This window comes from Aspergillus vadensis (genome assembly GCF_003184925.1).
Source record: "Aspergillus vadensis CBS 113365 unplaced genomic scaffold BO88scaffold_33, whole genome shotgun sequence".
Lineage (NCBI taxonomy): Eukaryota > Fungi > Ascomycota > Eurotiomycetes > Eurotiales > Aspergillaceae > Aspergillus > Aspergillus vadensis.
Window position 1 is genome coordinate 125138 of NW_020292071.1, and position 19466 is coordinate 144603.

General features: G+C 49.3%; 4 protein-coding genes across 4 annotated transcripts; all 4 read right to left on the reverse strand.

Annotated features, from left to right (window-relative positions):
- Positions 1–6061: 6061 nt before the first annotated feature.
- On the reverse strand, positions 6062–7072 carry BO88DRAFT_408728 (general transcription factor IIH subunit TFB6 family; the record flags this gene model as incomplete). Its single annotated transcript, XM_025707785.1, has 1 exon — positions 6062–7072. A coding segment is annotated over exon 1 (551 nt), but the record flags the coding sequence as incomplete, so codon positions are not given.
- Positions 7073–8026: 954 nt separating this feature from the next.
- Positions 8027–9198, reverse strand: BO88DRAFT_438983 (putative ribosomal small subunit assembly protein). The gene is made up of 2 exons (XM_025709693.1): positions 8197–9198; positions 8027–8160 (listed from the first exon to the last, which is right to left on the reverse strand). Exons 1-2 carry the CDS (start codon positions 9106–9108, stop codon positions 8134–8136), a joined length of 939 nt encoding a protein of 312 aa, XP_025557858.1. The 5' UTR covers positions 9109–9198; the 3' UTR covers positions 8027–8133.
- A 5284-nt stretch (positions 9199–14482) lies between these two features.
- On the reverse strand, positions 14483–16500 carry BO88DRAFT_408732 (UDP-N-acetylglucosamine diphosphorylase). The gene is made up of 3 exons (XM_025707786.1): positions 15531–16500; positions 14740–15474; positions 14483–14656 (listed from the first exon to the last, which is right to left on the reverse strand). The coding sequence occupies exons 1-3, from the start codon at positions 16245–16247 to the stop codon at positions 14585–14587; spliced, it is 1524 nt and encodes a 507-aa protein (XP_025557859.1). The 5' UTR covers positions 16248–16500; the 3' UTR covers positions 14483–14584.
- A 503-nt stretch (positions 16501–17003) lies between these two features.
- Positions 17004–18624, reverse strand: BO88DRAFT_351987 (cyclophilin-like protein; the record flags this gene model as incomplete). Its single annotated transcript, XM_025703559.1, has 4 exons — positions 17004–17420; positions 17480–17676; positions 17732–18432; positions 18545–18624. 4 exons carry the CDS (start codon positions 18622–18624, stop codon positions 17004–17006), a joined length of 1395 nt encoding a protein of 464 aa, XP_025557860.1.
- Positions 18625–19466: the final 842 nt, after the last annotated feature.

The window sequence follows — 19466 nt, forward strand, 5'->3', positions numbered from 1 at the left end:
ACCCGATCGATCCACCCAGTCTTCAGCGGAGCTGCAACACACAAGCCATGCAACAGCCGAGACGTATTTCCAACCATTCAGAAAGCGAGGCGCAGAAAGGGCCATGGACGAGTTGATGGTTGAGCGACCGTCCGAAACTCATCGTGAAATAGATCAGGGCGAGATAATCGTAAGGCGCAAAATGGTCGCTGACAGACCGTGCCGGACGGAAGTGGAAAGTCATTTTCGACGACCCGGATGCAGAGCAATCGGTGGACATGTTCACCCACAGCCGACTAATTCAACCAACGTCGCCTCCAGCGAATCGGTAATTCCATGCTTCTGAATGCATGAGAAGCGATGATGGACCCGAGACAGTGGTAGTCGATTTTTCCGTCGCAACCACACACAGCCAGGCACCGGAACAGGGAGGGAAGGGGAGAAAGGTGAAAAGAAACTGGGGAAAGGAAAAGAAAAAAAACAAATATGGCATACGAGTCGATGCGAAACTCAAAATAATAAGAGAACAGTGACAACTTACCAGGTAATGAAAAGCGAAGCGTTGAGTTGCGTTGCTTTGTGGATGGCGCAAATAGCAAGGATGCGTGGAAGACTCGGGCGTCAGAGAAATCAGGAACTGTAGAGAACTCAAGATAACTCCGGCGAGGTGGAGAAAAGATAATAAGAAATTCAAGAAAGAGAGAGGAAAAGGCACAAAGAAGAGTTACAGAAGAACTATCCGCAAACCAACTCCGTCTTTTCCGATAAGAACAAGGGAACGGTAGAAGGACTGGAAGGAGGGAGAGATATTATGGGGGGAGGGGAGGGAAGAGAGAAAGAGAAGAGAGAAGGAAGAAGAGAGGAAGAGCCGAGGAGGGGTAGAAGAAAGATTATTCTTCAGGATGGAGGGGAGGGAAAGGGAAGGGAAGGGAAGGAAAACGAGGGAAAGAATGGCTACTACTACGTACTACTGCTAGGGCAGACCAGGGACGGGAGAAAGCAGAAAATCGTTTAGACGAACAAACCAAAACCCAATAAGAAAAATGAATAATCAAGCACACAAGCACCCAAAGCACGCAGGAGCCAAAGCAGGTCTTGGGTTTGGTTTACTGGGGCCTACTTTTCTTGCTGCTTCCAGCTACTGCTTGCTTGGTGCTGCTGCTGCTGCTTAGTGCTGCTTCTGCTTGCTGCTTGGTGCTGCTACTACTACTGCTGCTGCTAAACTACTTACTGGGACTGTGAGGAGATGAGGGGCGGGCGCAGCAGCAAGAAGCGCTGCCAGCTGGGTGGGACGAAAGTTTGCCGACTCAGGAAAGGCTCTGACGGGGTTTTTCTTTTGGGTCGATTTTTCTTCCTTATTTTCTTTTTTTCCTTTTTCCTTTTTTCTTTTTGGTATTTTATTTAATTCTTTTTTATTCAAGTGAATTTTAATTTTATCACTACTTTTATTTCCACTTTTGTTTCCCCTCTGTTCCTTGATAACATTTTTCTTTACTTTCCTTTTCTTTCCTCTGAGTTAGTCAGTAACTAGCCAGCAGCAAGAAAACATGAATAAAAAAAAAAATAGAATAACATAGAAACAGATAAATAGAAAAATAGAAAAATAGAAAAAAACAATAGAGGACCGGGCCTTGTCGATCTGGATTTCATCCTGGTGGGAATCGTGTGGCCGTGGCGGGAAATAATGATGATACATACACAGATACATACATACATACACCCGCACCCACACCCACAGTCTGGAAAGTAAGTATCTATCTAGTATTGGTATTGTCTTGGTATCCAGCATTCAGGTTGGAATTGGATTGTTCTATCGGGTGTACGACCTTGCTGGATGTATGTTTTAGATCATGATCCAGATATCGACTGCAGAGTTCAACAAACGAATATTGCTAGAGTCTTATCTTGACTCTTTGTTTCTTTAGATGATCTCACCCATACAGTAGTTTTCTCACAGCCATACATAGCCATGTTTAATTATCCCTTCCCATTGAATCATTCATGATGAACCAAGTGACTGCTGTATATTAATGGATCTTGGTGGTAAGTTAGAAGCTACTTAAAAGTAGTACTTTACCTATAAAAGGTACGTACCTTCACCACCTACGGATACCTGCCTACCGTGCTTGCTGCGACAGACCCAATACAGAGAAGGTGTTAATCCCAGGGCCATGCAGTGGATACATCCACCGTCGACGGACCCAACCCAACCAAACAACCCTGCGACCAGATGACTGCTGCAGCCTGCGGGTTTGCAACCTGACATGGTCCTTATTTCCATCGCATGCAATAATTTTTGTACTATCCTCGAGTAGTTGAACAACCCTAGGCAATAATGTCTGCATTCTTTTCTTTTTTCTTCTTTCCTTTTGTTCTAATGTTTCTTTTTTATTTAGGTCATAGTTTCGCTCTTTCTCTTTATCAACTTGCTTTGCTTGATATTGCTGGTGAATGGAAGATGCCGATAACTTGGAAATCAGTGAAGCTTGAAAACCGCCGGGCTTTCTGTAAATGTACCCATGGCTTGGGGTTCTGTCTAAACCAGTGTATACATACCACAACTTGATCTATCTGCCCATAGTCTCGTTCCGATACGTCAACGAGGAACACGAGATTTGATAACGATCTCTCAAGAATCATGTAGGGAGGGCAGCATGTTGCTCATTATATTGACATTCTGAAAAGAAAACACCAACTCCCCGACATGGAGGGAAATTGAAGGGTCTTTATCCGCAAGCACACCATCTTAAGGTAAGGGGAGGGATCAAGTACACACAAAGTATGGAGTACAATAGTCCCCCCTTGAAAGGGTTGTACATATACTTAGTAATGATGGTGGGAATAAGTAACTAACTAATCAATTGATACATAGCAACCAGGAAACAAACTAACAAAGGGCGGGAAAAAAAAGAGAAGAGGCAAAAAAGTAGACGAAGGATCGTGATCGACGTGTACCTACCTTGAGGATTCATAAATATGGCCGAATGGCTGCACGAAATCTGCAAGGACCTGAGCGAATGCACATGCAGAGAGAGAGACCAGAAAGGTCGTGAGGCCTTTTCCCTGCGTGGTGTCGCGTTGTGACTCGTCGGGTTCCATTCGCGTCCCATGGGCCCTTATCGTCATAGGTCCTGTCCCGTTCTCCGCCCTGGCCCTGGTCGGGAGATGGGATGAGCCGAAACTCGACGGTCATTCATTCATTCATTCATTCATTCATTTACTTCGTAGATCGGTTGCCGTTTGCAGCCACACTCTCAGCCCTTTTTTCATTGTTCAGTCACCTTTTGGATCGACCATCTTTTTTTGCCCTACAGTACAGTACAGTTGAGCTGGGCGGCTGAATGGCAAGTAGATAGATGTTAGCTGAACTTTATGGATGAATGGGGAGAGGCGGGAGGGAGGATGGGGGCGCTGAAATGGCGGTCTTAATGGGATTACTTATTTTTTTTTTTTTTCTCTTCTCTTTTTTTCTAACAGGGGATTAAATTGGCCCGAAGAAACTCTCAACCACAATCAAGAACCAACCAGACCGACGACCCGGGTAAAACTGGCAGCGCCTGGACTTGTGGGAAAAGTTCAATGAAAGGAAAAATGGCCCCCACCCAATGCGCCCCAGACCCATGGATCGTGGAGCAAGCTAGCCTGCTACTTGTCTATGACGGAGGACTAATCGGGTACCCAGGAGACATTCGAGAAGCAAGAACGGTCCATGTGGAAAGTGGATGGTGCTATACTCTGAATAAGTTAAATTGTTGATTTTTTTCTTTTCTTTTACTCACTAGCACACTTGGAGAATTAATTGATCAAATTGCTGGGAGGTATATTACCTATTTACACACGTAGTCTGTGGTTCACGTTAATAATAGATAGATAGTGGCCGACGGGGAGAAGATGGTCAAAGCGAGCAAGACTAAAAGAAAATAAACGGAAATCGATCAACTGATTGACTTCCAAACTAACTAAATACAATATGTAACTAAATAGATACTAGAGACAAGTATGCTTGCTGCCAGATTGACTTCTAGTGAGAGAAAGTGAAAAAGGCAATCAACAACATTTCATTCCAATTGAGGTCATAGCCCAGGAAATTCCGCACGCACACACACACATACACAAGGTTTGTTGTGGGTGTGGATTAGCTGCGATTATATAAAAAGAAAAATGGATGAGCCCAGCAGTAAGTAGTAAAAAAGGGCGACCATTCATTCCATGTGAGGGCGACTCCACTGGGGGCAGCTCGAACCATGGAAATGAGGTCCATGTGGTGCCCATTGGTCAGGATCCGGGCACCGGCGGCTCGTATGGTAATTTTGGGCCACCGCAGCCTGTCATTGACATTACAGGTTTACAACCAGTACCGTCTGCGCCTAATCGGGCAAGTCAGATTGCGGGTTCTGGAATCCCACGAGTTGATTTTATTTTTTTTTCGTTTGGTTTTTCTGAGACAGAATTCCTTCAGCCTCGTGAAGGGCCAAGGGGGGCGCTGGCTGGCTGATTCATGGTTTTTTCCCATCGTTCCAGATTTTAGCTAGTTTGTTTCAATTCACAATGGGGACATGTGGTGGTATTATTCTCATGTCTATGATCTAAACTCTAGTGCTTGTCTGTATTGATTTAGTATTTACATTAGCACTTACTTAGTATAAGTTCTAACTCTCAGCTTTGCCTCGACGCGCACGCGACGCGACCGACCGACCGACTGACTTGACTGCACTGCAGGATCCCGTGTGGGAATCAATAACTTTACCTACTTGGGTGTTGGGAAGAACCAGTCAACGCAACTTCAAGTGGCAAGAAATACGAGCGTCATCAATTTTGGGAAAAGGAAGGGAATTGAATTAATTAGCTCCAATAAGTCTTGGGAACGATCATCATCATCAACATCATCATCATCATCATGATTATCCCATGGAAAAGGTCATTGGCATGAGCAAGGGAGCTGAGCTCTCTATCTATGGATTTTCATTCCCTTGATTCCATGTGTATCGTGAGCAATTTCCGAAAGATGGGGAAGGGAGGGAGGGAGGGAGGGAGGGAGATAAAGAGATCGATCTACTATTGATGAAAAGTCATAATAACTACGGATTATTCTACCAGGAATAAGGCTGCCTAGTGTTACCCTTTCCTAGCTTGGGCCACCCTTACTTCCAACTACACGGAAAAGAAAAGTCGATGATGATTATATCAATACGTATACACCACCAGAATCAACACTTTCATTATCAGTAACATATTTGCCCATGCAGGTATATCATTTTAAGATACCACATATGCACATACATGAGAAAGCAAGTAGTAGGGTCGGGGTTGGGGTTGGTTACACTATCATGCCGCTTGCTTGTTAAGCAGCCCCGTCCGTCCCTTGCAGATTTCCGCCCTCCTTCTCTCCTTGCCTTTGCACCTGGCCGTTATCGATGCAAACATCCCACCCACCACCAACCTAACCCTTTCTTTGCTTCTCGGCTGGAGAAACCCTCAACCAGGGATTCCTCCTATAAGTACCTTGGGCTGGAAATCTGATACAAGACAGGGCCTTTGTTGTATTCTTTTGTCACTGAAATGGAGTGATCCATATATTGAACCATGGATGTCCCATATCCCCGATACCAGACATGTCCCAGGGAAGGGGAAGTTTCTAGCTGTGTTTCATATAGGGTGAAACCGGGCTGAAGCTGAATATTCTCATAGGGTAATGTATATCAGTTTTTCCAACGCTCTACTAACAAACTAAGAATCTCTTCTACTGTGTTGTGCAGTGTACAAGTACAAGTTCGTACGAACCGTTCAACGATCACCTCTCAACGACCCACTCATTTCCACTCCTACAGCTGAGGTAGGGTGGGTGATTGTCTGGATCTCTCACCTGTTCAGCAAGCAATATCCCCACTCACTCACTCACAGCGATCCGGTCCCTCCGAACAGCTACGCGGTCAAAGCCTCTTTCTTGGTTCGTGTTAGCTTCTGTTGTTAGGGACGCGGATGCGGCACATTTGCTCTGCTGGAGCAGGGCTTATTATTATTAATATGGCCTTTTGTCGGGCCGGAAATCGGGACAAAGTCACTGAAGTCTAGACTATTACTGTTGCCTCTGGCATGGTGTAGTATATTGTGGTAGTTAGAGAGGAGTGTTGAACCAGGTGATAGCGACTGTAGCGAATGATAGAACCAAACAAAGTATGACTCCAACCACTTGTCATGCACCCTTAATATCAGATATAAAATCAACAACCCAAGTGTCCTCATTGTCCTCAACGCCATATCCACCCGATACACATAACACCACATCCCATCAAACCAACCAAAAGTACTCCGTACAGAAGCTAGATATCAATCATCATCATCCTCCTCCTCCAACTCCACCACAAAATCCCCCGTATCACAAACCGCTCCATCCCCAGCGGCCAAATCCTCATCACAAAACTCACCCACATTCCCCAACTCATCGCCCAACAATTGAATCGTCCTCTCATAAACCTTCGCCGTCTCCATCTCCCACTTCCCAGGAACAGGCATATAATCCTCCAATTTATTCGCATCCCCATAGACATCCTCGAACTCTTCATCCTCATCCTCATCATAATCATCCTCCTCTGCCCCATTAGCATCCTCAATCTCCTTCTCTCTCTTCTCAACAACCAACACCCGACACGACTCCGCAATACTCTTAATCCGCACCTTCTCCGTCATAGACACCACACTCTTTTTCTCCCCGTTACCACTACTACCACCACCTAAAAGCTCCGCAAACACCTCATCCAACTTCCGCAGTAAGCGAAACGTAGGCGCCGCTGAGAAGGGATACTCGGGCAGGTAAGAGTTGACTTGAATGGCTAGGGAGATGAGGTAGGGGATTTGGAGGGATGCTATTGTTCCATATTTCATATTAGCATTCGCACATTCTCTCGAACAACCACACCAATCCCCTCCGGGAATCTAAAGTAAAAGAATGGGGAATACTCACGCGTCCCACTAACCCAAAGCACATCCACCAAACCCTCCAAATCCCTTGCTACTTCCTTGAAGCTTTCGTAGCCCTGCACCTCTCCTTCTCCCCCATCATTCCCTTCCCTGCCCTCCCCGCGAGCTGAGAACGACTCCGGGGAATAACCCGTCGCATTAGAGTTGAATCCATCATCATCATCATTAGGCTTATAATAAGCACTACTGAATTTCTTTGCGTGCCGGCGCGAAATCCTCAGTAACGTCGTATCAATGTGGTTAATCACCGTTGCTTCTTTGGCGGACCCTGCGCGCAGAGGATGCGTTCGCGGTTTGGGGAGGAGGGAGGGCGTGCTTGGTCGTGGGGTGGAGGGGGCGGGGGAGGGCAGGGTTGGGGGGAGGAAACCTCCTGAGGTTTCTCCTGTGATTCCTCCGGTGGAGGTCATTGCTTTTGTTTGTGTGGTGAGGGGTGAGGGGTGAGGTTGAGGTTGAGGTTTTTTGGAGTTGCGATGGTTAAGAATGGTGGGGTGATGGTGGTGGTGTGGGGTAGGAGATTGCGTGCAGGTACGAGATAGATAGTCTTCTGAGTTCGATATGCTGCTGCTGATGCTAGAGGTTATGGGTATGCATGTTGTTGGTTTTCTGGGTGGGCTGATCTGATCTGATGCTCTTTGGTTGCTTCTGGATTGTTCGTCCGATGCGATGCGATGCGATGCGATGCGCCGACGATGTCATCGCCAAGCCGGGTTGGTCTGTGCGTTGCTATATTGAATTGTCGACGACTGATACAGTAGAGAATCTACAGATTACAACTATATGTGTAGAATAGGTTATGGACATCAAATAATCATGTTATATATTTAGTCTACAAGAAGCGAACATATGCCTAAACCAGAAGCAAGTCAGCAATGCATCCAGAACTCATCTAGATAAGCAAAATGACGAAGAAAGAATTGCTTCAGTAGGTGAGAAGATTGGATTATGCTGGTTTTTGTAGACATAGCATGACATCAAGCAACAGCTGAGTCTTTCTACTCTGGCCCCAGCGGATTCATCATATGCAGTGTAAACCATATAAAATTAGAAAAATGTCAAACTCACATCATCCGGCATCCCTCCAAGCCAATTCTCTATCGAATAAAGCACTTTTGGACGAACCCCCCAAACGCCATGCTAAACCGACCCAACAATGCCAAACAGGACGAAAGAACAAGATCACTCAGGCTGAGACACCGTTAGCACCTACACATACCATATCCAAAGAGGGAGTAAACTTACTGCAATCTTCCCCTTCCGCTTCTTCATATCCGCCAACTTCCTCCTATCATCATCAAACTTCTTAAGCAGCTGGTTCTGCTTCTCCTTTCTCTTCTCACGCGACTGGAACCGATAGAAGTCCTCCAATCCCTTAGACTTCTCCTTCTGCTTCTCAACCAACTGCCTAGCCTCATCCTCATGAGCCGCCTCCGCCAACTTCGGCCCAGACGTGACAGTAATAAATCCATCCTCGTCGGGTTCCTGCGCCCTGCGCGCCTCCTCCCTCTTTCTGACCTCCGCGACCTGCGTAAACACCGTCATGTAATCATTGACGGTGCGCAACAACTCCGCCCGATCCGGATACCTCAACTGCTCGTGGGTCATGTACCTCTGCAATCCCAGGGCAGGTACCCGATCACCCTCAACACCCTCGCCCCAGACAATATCCGTACCCTTCTTCGCGGCCTTGCGCGCCGCTTTCAGACTCGCCTCCATGCTGGGCTTGTCGGCGAAGACGACGATCGCGTGCGACCCGCTCTTCTGGAGCTGGCGGTCCCAGGTAGCGGGGAGGTCGACATCGTCCAGCTGTGCTTGGAGCTCGTCGGCGGTGACGCGCTTGCGTTTCTTGCTGCTGGCGATGTTGCCTTGCGGGGTGGCTTGCATGCCCTTCTTCTTGGTCGGGACGGCTTCAAATTCCACGCGCTCTATGCGGCCGGCGGAGAGCTGGGTGCCGAAGAGATGGCGCAGGTGAGTTTCGGTCGTGTCGACGGGGATATTCACGATGAACATGGAGCGCGGGGTGTCGGCATCTGGGATGCGAGGCTCGTGGGCGCGGAGGTAGAGGTAGTGTGTTGCTGGTTTGGGATATGCTGGGGTTGCGGGGAAGTGTAGGGGCAGGATTGAAAATCCTGCGATCTCGAGATCTGCCTTCATTTTGTCTGGTACCCTCGGAGGTATTTGGTTTTAGGTGAGGAGAGAAGGTGAACAAGTGATCAGACTGGTAGGGGTTGCGGAAATTGTAGCGCCGCAAATTAGTTGGCGGAGAGACTTTTTTTACTTTAGCGGGAAATTTTGCAACGGCAGTTTGGAAGGCGGAGAGAGCTGCTTGCGTTACCCGATGTATAATTTGGACAGTACTTAGCCTCAAATACACAATCAAATTGTTGCTGGCATTGTACTACATTGATGTTGCAGATAGATCGATTCAGCAGAAATAAGGATAATGTTCATTTCTAGCAATGCGCCACATGGCCGTTGCCCAGTTCTTTCCATGCTCCGTCTCGAACCATATGTTTATCGGAACTACACCTTATCAGGATCGTTGATCCCACCATTAGTGATGACATACGTCGCCTCTCTTTCAGGGCAGTCTGATGACAGTTAGAGCATTAACATGAGATGTGTACACTTGACAAACCTGGCGAGTCCTGGATCTTAGCCACTCGCTCCTCACCACGGCCCTTGCGGAGGAGCACTCGAGTCGCCGATGCATGTGCCAGGACATGACCTCCAACGGGCTTGCGACCATCGGCTCCAGCGAAGAGTGCACTAGCGCCAGGGTCACTCTGGACCTGGTTGGTCTGCATTGCATTAGAGTATATCTGTCTGCATATCAATGGGGAACGTACCATCAGAACACAGATGTTGAATTCTGCGAGCGGCAACGTCAGCCCTCTACTAGTAGCACTATATATATACCACGAGTCAAAAACATACCTTCAGCCATATGAGCCAGCTTCATCAAAAACTGATTCAACTTCTGCTGACGATCAGCAAGCTCTCCGCGTCCACAATAATCGACCCTGAAGCAATTCATGATGCTATCGATAATCAACAGCCTGTACTCCCCACCAGCGAACTCTTTACTGAGAGTATTCAACAACTCCAGCTGGTGCTCGCTGTTCAATGCTCGCGCATAAGCAATATTCTCCTGAGCAGCATCAGCATCAACACCAAACCGCTCCGCAATCTGAGCGATGCGCTCAGGTCTGAAAGTTCCCTCGGTATCAATATATGCCACCTTGCCGTCTGCGCCACCCAGTTCCTTGGGAAGCTGGGCTACGACGGACATGGTGTGGGATAACTGAGTCTTGCCGCATCGAAACTCGCCGAAGACCTCGCTGATGCTCATGCTTTGGAAGCCTCTAAGCAATTCCAACTTAGCCTCCCATCGTTACAGTAGTATATGGGTAAAAGGGGAGAACTTACCCTCCCAAGATCGAATCAAACTGTTTACTCCCAGTAGAAATCCGAACAATCCTCTTCCGCTGATGGCATAGTTCCATTGCCGTGATGAACCCCGAAGCCGAGGGCTGTATATATCGACAGTTCGTTAGCACCTCACCCTGGCACGAACAATAACCCCAGACAAGACCATCATCTGGGTGTATGTATACATACCAAGCTCTTCTGAATAGCATCCTTAATCTTCTCGACCTTGACCTCACTGAATCCCTTTATCTTCAATAGGTTCTTGCGGGTAGCACCGTGAACAGACTGAGCAGGTTAACAGCGAGGCTCTCTCCAAACTTCCAATAATAGACCGGTCAATCCATACAGCAACGGTGTAGTATCCATTCGTCTTCAGCTTCGTAATATCCGCTACTCCGATGCCTAGAACATACTATCAGTATACTGATGTGAAAGGAAGCGGATAGTGACAAGTATATATACCATGAGCTTGGATAGTATCGATATCAACGATGAAGACCTATCAATGACAGACACAATGTTAGTTCGATGTTGAGAGATAGATAGACCATGCCGCCAAAGTCATTGCTCATAGGGAATAAGAAGAATGGGGGTAAGAGGGGTGGCTACATCATCGTTGAACTCGTCGCTTGTGTCTGAGCCGGGCATGATTGTCTCTTAGTTGTAGTTGCAATTGAAATTGAGATTGGGAGACGTGGGGATTGGACAGATGATAGATAGATACAGAGATGATTGATTGTTAATTGCAGCTGCGAGCATGCAGTTGAGTATGGAGGCAGCTGATATGAGGAATAGACTAGCCCAGCGTCACGGGGTCTGCTCGTGGCAGAAGAGCAATGCTAAGCCCACCATACAATTGAGTGATGGCTATATTTCAATTCCCTACGACCAGATGCTGAACAGCATGGAAAGGCTACGTTTTCCACATCCAATCAATCTGTTGGCTGTACCCTGTAAGCTACTGATACGACAACATGAAGGCTTAATCCCACCCAGCTCTTAATACACTGCAATGGACCACTTTTGAATCTGAGATAATGCTTCTTTTTGCTTTTGTCTTTGTTTGTTTTGCTTCCCATTTGACGAATATCTGGAGGATATAGTACGAAAAGATGAGGAGGTAACCACCGCGCCAGGTACCTGTAGACCATTCACTATCTTCATCACACACAATCCCATCCGTATCAACTTGAAGCCTCTTCCCATGCATATCAACGCGCTTGCTTCGGTCCACCAATGTCTCTGCTGCGCTCACTTCACCTTTCACCTCGCCTGGCCTCGTCTCCCTCTTTTCTTTGCCGCACCTAAATTTTGGAAATGAGAAAGATACCCGAGGAGATCAATAGACGCCAACCATAAGACCCTGAGCCGTGTATAGGATCCAAGCAATAAAGGAACCTAAGACTTCGTGAAACTTTTGTTCGTCGTATACATAATAGGAATAGAAACCGGTCGGTGCCGAGAAGTGGAACAGGAGGGGCGCAATATATGCAAAGGAAGAAACCATGGGAATAATGAAAAAATGAGACCGATATCGGCAAACCCTATTACAAAAAAGAAAGAATGGAAAACAGACTCCCAGAAACTGGGATCAATCAGTCATTAAATTCGTCCTCTATGCGACAGCGGTAGTAGGAGCCGCAGCAGCAACGGGAGCAGCCTCCGCGCTGACCTCGGCAGCTGCGGCGGCAGGGGCAGCAGGAGCAGCAGCGGCGTCAACGGGCTGCTGAGCGACGGCCTCGTTGTTGGGGCAGTCGCGGGAGATGTGTCCAGCCTGGGAGCACTTGTAGCAGACCTTGCCGGCGGAGCTCAGGGGACCGCCGTTGGGGGCAGTGCAGTCGCGGGAGATGTGACCCTATAGATTCCGGTTAGCCTCCATGTCCGTATCGTATCAGGTATAACAGGAACACCTACCAGCTTGCCGCAGGCGTAGCACTTCATAGCCTGAGCCTGGCAATCACGGGCGAAGTGGTTGGGGCCACCGCACTTGTAGCAAGTAGCAGCACGGGGGTATCCGTATCCACCACGGAAACCGCTGTTGAATCCGCCGCGGGGAGCAGGGGCCCGGGGAGCACCGGAAGCAGGAGCGGGGCAGTTGCGCTAGGAGAAGGTCAACGATTTTGCCCGGCGAACAAGAAGTTAGGAGCGACGAAAAGACGTACGGCAAGGTGGCCGGGCTGGCTGCAGTTGTAGCAGCGGCCGTTGGCACCGTTAAGGCGCAACGTAGGACAATCGGCCTGAACGTGGCCTAGTCCCTGGCAGTTGTAGCATTGCTTGGCTGGATCGGAGATATATCAGCATTCCGGTGCGTTCCAACCACGAGGGCCGAAAACCTTACTCTCAGTCGTACGAGGACGCGGGCAGCTGCTGGACTCATGGCCTGTCGATTGATTGATCAGAGATCTCGTTCGAGCGACGTGACACACAGAAGGAACCTACCAGGCTGCTTGCCTGTTGAACAACGTAATTGAATCAGCAAATGATGCGCAATGAATAAGCTGCCAATGAACAGGGTCTACTCACAGTTGTAGCAGAGACGCTCAGAGGAGGAGCAGACCTCTACGTCAGCCCGTTAGCAAATTCCAGCATGGGCCATGGCGTTTCCTTCCCAAAGCAACTACTAACCAGCGTAGTGGCCAATGTTGCCACACTTGTAGCAGGCACGACGAGACAACAACATTTTGTCGGTAATGATTGAGCTATAGAAGAGGAAGTCACTCGGTCAGCGCTTCTGGTCCATGCTTGTTAAGAACCCGCGGCTGGAAGAGCCATTCGCATCAGCATAGCAAGTGGGCGTCATAGAACACAATTCGTCGGCGGCGCAACTAAACGGAAATCATATATTCCATGCGCTCAGCTGCCGCGGACGAAGTGTAAGCGACTGGTTCCTCCACTGCCGAGTTCATAATGGAGGGTTGTCTTCCATGGAAGTAGGATGCGGACAAAAATCGGCCGAAGAATGGGTGGAAGGAACTGAAGTCGCGAAACGGCCACGGGAACGTATGGAAGTCACGAGGAACATCTGACAGCACTCACTCTTCCTAAAACCAACAACAGATCTTCTAATCTCCTTGTCAATAGGACTGTCCGGATTGTCAGCTTGAGAACCTTGGAGGAGGAATAGCAGCACTTCCGACAGCCCACTCTTGAGACTCGAAAAAGTGGGCTGACAAAGCCAAAAGCGACACCGAATGGGGAATAACGATAGGGAAAAAAAGACAGAAAAAAAAAAGGAAAAAGAAAAAGGCACACAAACCCAGCACTGAACACACTCCAAACTAGACCTCACAGCAACACCAATCCCTCCGAACCACGAGAGACGAATAAGCAAAAAATAGATAGCTCTTGAACAAGATTTCTCCTGACACACAAAGACGGATGAGTAGAAAAGGATTTCGAATGCAACAACTTAAGCGATGAAGCTAAGCAAGGAAACGGAAAGAAACCAGTGTCGCAGGTTTCTTTTTCCGTACGGTAACGAGAAAGATACCGGTTCGAATCGAAATTTACCATGGTCCCGGTTGTTCCTGTATCGCGTAAGGTAGTTGATTCAGTATCTGATTGGTTGTGAGCTCTCGCGTGCGCACGGCCTGAGGCACACGTTCCGGTCATGACTTGTATTGTTTCGATTACTGGGGACTGGCGGTACATGTTCGAAACCGTCCGTCTGGCAGTTGTCATTCTCGATGACATGCAGCTCTGTGGCGCGGCCTCTCGAGTCTGGTGCACTTTTCTTTTTTCCTCCTGGAGCAGACACGTCCGAAGTTGGGGTTGGACTATTGCGAGAAGGCCCAGTCTAGACCTGGCCCTGCGAAGACCGAGCTAGAATTATGTAGATATAATCGGTCTGTTGGAAGTATACGAGGAAGCCAGATCGGCGAGCTGTATGGCCAGTGTAAAGTCCAGCGGTAGTGAAATCTATGACCGCATCTAAGCTGGCTGGTACTACTAATCAAGGTCCCCGGCGTGCAAATCATGGATGCTCTCTAAGCTTTCCTTGTCCCCCTCCCAAGGTTCGCCCACGGGCTTTCCTACGGTACGCCTCGATCGCGTCGTACAGAAGAGTATCTGGGACGTGAGCTATCAACATATTTGGCTTCAAAAATGTAACCCTGCCTATACACAGCGGGCGGTTGATTTATGCATTATTAATAGTTCCATACAAGCTGTCCTAACTCCCGCAATATGATGATTCCATTTACTCTTCCTTCTCAACCACAGCCGGAGCCTTGAGCTCACGGCCCTTGAGGAATTCCAGCCCTTCTCCACCCTGTAACTCAAATGTCAGTCTGGTTTCAAGCACGCATGTGATAAAGCAATCGATTTCATTGACGCAAATACGGAAATACTTACGTAGCTGATCAGAGGTGAGACTTCCACGCCAACAGCCTCGCCTTCAGTGACAACGACACCACCGGCCTTCTCGATCCAGCGCTGGCCCTGCTTCATGATGTCGGCCTTGCTGGTGTCGGGGTCGTCCTCACCAGTGCCGCGGGCGTTCTTGAGGGGCGAGAATTCGTCCTCACGACGCACCTCAATGCTGGCGAACTTCTCCAGAGGGGTCATCGGGAAAACGTCAAACACGAACTGCTCGAGCTTGATGCCGTTGGGCTTCTCGGGCTTGAAGGCCTCGCCGGTCTCGGGCTTGATGCAAGGGATCTTCTTGCGGGCAACGTGGTGGGGCAGCTTGTGAGACCAGCTCTCGATGGATTCGAAGAAACGGAAGGAGTAGTAGTGGTTGACAATGTTGGCGGCACGGAACTTCAGGACATCGGGCTGCTTGGGGTCCTTGGCCTCAGCCGTCTCCTGGTCGATCTCAGAGTATTCAACGACGTCGGGCTTGCCGTTTCTCTGGAGGATCAGACCGACCGACTCGGTGGCGTTGCGCTTACGGACAACCTTCGTAGCGATGTCGACGTCCTTGGAGGCAGCAAAGCCGATGAAGACAGGGTCGGCAACCTTGACCAGGCAGTTGTCGACGCAGTAGGTGTGAATGTGCTGGATTCCACGCTTGCGCATGTCCTCCCTGACTCCGGAAGTCAAGAGAGCAAGGTAGATACCACCGTTGCCATCAGGAGCAACAGCCGCCTAAAACACAGGGTCAGAGTGGGGTTGGGGGAGGAATGTGAATGCTTGAAACGCACCTTAGACTTGCTCTCCATCAGGATCTTGCCCTCGTTAGAGATGCAAGGCAAGACGCCCTGCTCAAAGATAATCACATTGCTCTTGTCGAGGCCGAAGTAGTTGTGCTGCTGGAAAAACTCCTCCGTGGGTTTACGAGTAGGTCCGCTGGTCATGACATACCAAGGGATGACGGCATCCTTGCCGGAAGACTTCTTCGCCAGGAGCTGGAGCTTAGCAATACGCTCGGCCTGGATCTGGAAGAGAGACTTGTGGCTGGGGAGACCGATGTCAAAGCAACCCTTGGGGGCGGAGCTACCCAGACGAGTGCCCTGTCCACCAGCCATCAACACCACAGCGACCTTGTTGCCAGCGACCAACTGCAGACCCTCATCGTACCACTTCTGAATATCCTTGGGGTCCGAATCCAGGATCGATGCGGTAGCCACTTCGGGGAGGGGTTCGAGGGAGACGGGGCCTTGCTCGGCCTTGGGAGGGTTCAGAGCCTTCTCGGCCAACTCGTTGATGCGGATGGGGTCGAAGTTGTTCAACTGGTGGAAAAGCTGGGTCTTCTCGGCGGGCTTCAGCTCGTCAACGAAGGCAAAGACCTGTCCTTGCCCGGCATCGGTGTACTTCTTCTTCAGCTGCTCGAATTCCTCGGGGGAGGGCTCACGGAGAGCGGGCTCGGACTGGCCATGAATAAGGTTGGAAACGGTTTCTTTGATTGCAGCAGCGGCCATGATTGCAGATGATGGATTAATAGATAGGATAGGTTATATGATGAAGACGATGGAGAATAGGATGGGGATGGAGTCTGAAGGAAAAGGGAGAATAGTAGAGGGGTATAGAGGGGGAAAAGAGGATGGGAAGAGAGCAAGGGAGGAGGGGTGTACAGGGTGTGAAAGCGCGGGGGATCTGTCCGTCAAGAATAAATATAACTAGTTAACTCAACATGCTACGTAGTCCTACTGCAGCGCAATATTATTGACCGCCTGGATCCCTGAGAGTTTCAATTGATTATTTTTAGACGGACTAGCGACTGCCGCAGATACATTATTATGACTTATGAGGGGCCACTATTCCCTCACGCCCATGAATTGCTCGATCGCAGCCCTCCATCCAGCTTGTTGCAGCCAATCGTGTCTTCCGCTGTTGGAGGGGCCGGCGGGGCTCGCCGTGGACCCGGTTTCAGGCTTTCAGGCCTCCAAGCTCACCGACTGGCGCCAGTTCAGATCTGCTCGTCCACCTGACCCCTGAAGAGGTTCCTGGATCGGGTCTGACTAAGAGGATGAGAAAAAGAAGGGGGAAGAACCAAGATGGAACCTAATCTACTAACTATGTATGGAGTAGTTTAAAGTGCAATGGTAAAACACACACTTTCGATTTACAGAATGATATACCCATAAGGTTGTATTCACACATCCGTCATACTTCATGACGGTATCTTTTAGAATGGCATTATCATATGGTTAATTTACATTATTTACCCCAAAGCATCAACGACGCCGCCTTTCCCGGTATGTATCGTCGTCTCGGCGCTCCCGTCGCCGTTCACTGTCGTTATACCGACGGTCTCGGTCCCCGTAGGAATCTCGCCGTGGTGGACTCCGGCTGTAGGATCGATCTCGGTACCGATTACGATGTGAGTCCCGCCGAGGACTCCGACTGACTCGCCTTTCCCGTTGTGGCTTCCGCGGTGGGCTTCGACTGTAGGATCGCTCGTCCCGATTAGATCTCGCCTTGGGCGCATTCTTATCGAAGACCATGTGATAATCATCGTCTCGTTGACGAGTGTTCTCTGTTGCTCGGTACTGGCGCTTCTTTTCGAGGCCAGCAACACCACCAAACCCACCCCGCTGGCCGCTGCGCTTGGTGATCGTAGCATTGCGCCAGCTCTCGGACAATTTAGATACCTATTTTTGTCATCATTGTTAGCCCATGTTGGATAAAAGTGCGCGGATAATAGACTCACACTCTGAGAGAAGTCAACGTGGATACGATGGTCATCAATCAAGACACCCTGCATCTTGAAGTATGCCTGTTCGCAATCCTTCTGGTTCTCGAACTCGATGAAAGCGTATTGTAGACTGTCACCCGTACGCTTGTCGCGGATGACCTCACAAGACAGAATGGGTCCGAAGCGACTGAAGATCAGGTTGAGGTCCTCATCTAGTCAATGTGTGAGTTCAGAGTGTGACCAAAAGGCGCGATTTAGGATGCATACCTTGAGTGACTGGATTCAACTTGCAGACGAACAGGACGTTCTCTGGCGGCTTGACCTCGGCGAAGGGAAGATCGCCAACCATTTCCAGCGTCAACGCCTGTGCCCTTGCTTCGCGCTCCCGTCGCAACCTCTCCATTGACTCCTCGTCCATGTCGTCATCCAAGTCTTCATCATCGGCGATTCTCACCGTAGCCAGCTGCGCCTTGGATGGCACCGGGCTCTCCGGTGGCTCCACCAAGCCTTCGGGGTCTTCAAAAGGATCATCGAGGATGACGGTATGACGAATACGTATGTCTTTGAGTGGCCGGCCGCGATCATCAATAAAGGCCTCGTTGACTTTCTCCAGGACGTCAAATCCCTCCACCACTTTCCCGAAGATCACCGCCTTGCCGTCCAGGTAATCAAGATTGTCTCCAAGAGTGATGATGAACTGGCTGGCGGCGATGCGCAGATCAGGGTCGTTGGGGGACGGTACGGTGGCCATGCTCACAGTGCCGCGTTCGTCATGCTTCAACTTGGGCGGGAGCTGGAGGGGAAATGTCCGCTGGGAAGGGCCCTGCAGCAAGCCCCATATCGACGATCCACCATCGCTTTCTGAGGAGTCGGGCCCAATCGGATCGCCAGTCTGGAAGGTGAAATTCTTTTGAACGCTGTGGACGGGCGAGAAATTATAATATTTAACTTTGCATAGCTTTAAAAAGCTAAAGCGGAAAACCACAGACAGCTTAGTTCCTGTTCAGCCACTCGATTTGTACGCGCGCAAGAAAAAGCACCACAGCAAAAGGGAAATCGAAGAAATAGGGGAGTGCTCACTTTTCGCACGCTTTAGGGGACTCATTGACCAGCAGGTCGATGACAATGTCACCGAGGGAAGTTTCCAGCAGGACACTCATGGCAAATACCCGGCCGCTGCGGGCGATACTGCGAGGATCGACGATGCGTTAGACAGGAAGAGGAAAATGGGGACAAGGACAGGACAAGGTCCCGGAAGAAGATGAGGCGCTAATAGGCCCGAACGATCAAGGGTTGGGATAGTCGGAGAAAGAGAGGGAGAAGGTAAGGTGAGTGAGTGAGTGCGCCGGATGATGCAAAAGGACCAGGATGGATGCCGAGGAGAAGCGAAGCTCAGCTCTACGGGGCGGCAGGAAGACGCGAGTCTGTTTTAGTTAAGTTTTGGCCGGCCAACGGGTTCAGCATCGACTCTTTGCCTTGACTGGCGCAACAAATGTCACGAATCATGCGCACTCAAGTCCCTGCTGTCCAGTCAGATTATTCTTATTCTTGTGCTTCGTTATTATTTGTTTCATTAGTTTTATTCTACCAATCTTTTAAATTCCGGTCAAGTCGTCGATCAGCTACCAGCTACTTTTGTACTTTGTACCCAAAGTACAACTAGTCTCTCTCTAGTCTACCTACAACTACGCTAGACATTATCTACTAAACAGCTGCTAGATCTCACTCCCATGATCAAATGATCAATCAATTACCACCTCAATGCAACTAAATTATCCAACTGTCGATCAACCAAACCCCGGCCAGGTTGGTACTAAACTACTTATGGTCTGGCTCTGGCCAACGGGGTAGACTAGACTATATCCTGGTCTAACGGCAGAATGACAGCAAGATGACGGGCTCACGGACCCTGAAGCATCGTGCGTTGCTTCGATCATTCTCGGCGCCTTTCGGGGTGTTCCCAGTTCCCACTGTCGGATGGTCGAACCGGCGCTTCCTCCTC

Excerpts from the sequence above, each read along its gene's own strand:
- BO88DRAFT_438983 (XM_025709693.1), bottom strand. The coding sequence starts at position 9,108 with ATGAAGGCAGATCTCGAGATCGCAGGATTTTCAATCCTGCCCCTACAC. Across the intron at positions 8,161-8,196 it reads AGCGGAAGGGGAAGATTGCA|GTGCTAACGGTGTCTCAGCC; the intron begins GTAAGTTTACTC and ends TGGTATGTGTAG.
- BO88DRAFT_408732 (XM_025707786.1), bottom strand. The coding sequence starts at position 16,247 with ATGGCCGCTGCTGCAATCAAAGAAACCGTTTCCAACCTTATTCATGGC. Across the intron at positions 15,475-15,530 it reads TGATGGAGAGCAAGTCTAAG|GCGGCTGTTGCTCCTGATGG; the intron begins GTGCGTTTCAAG and ends CCTGTGTTTTAG. Across the intron at positions 14,657-14,739 it reads TCTCACCTCTGATCAGCTAC|GGTGGAGAAGGGCTGGAATT; the intron begins GTAAGTATTTCC and ends TTTGAGTTACAG.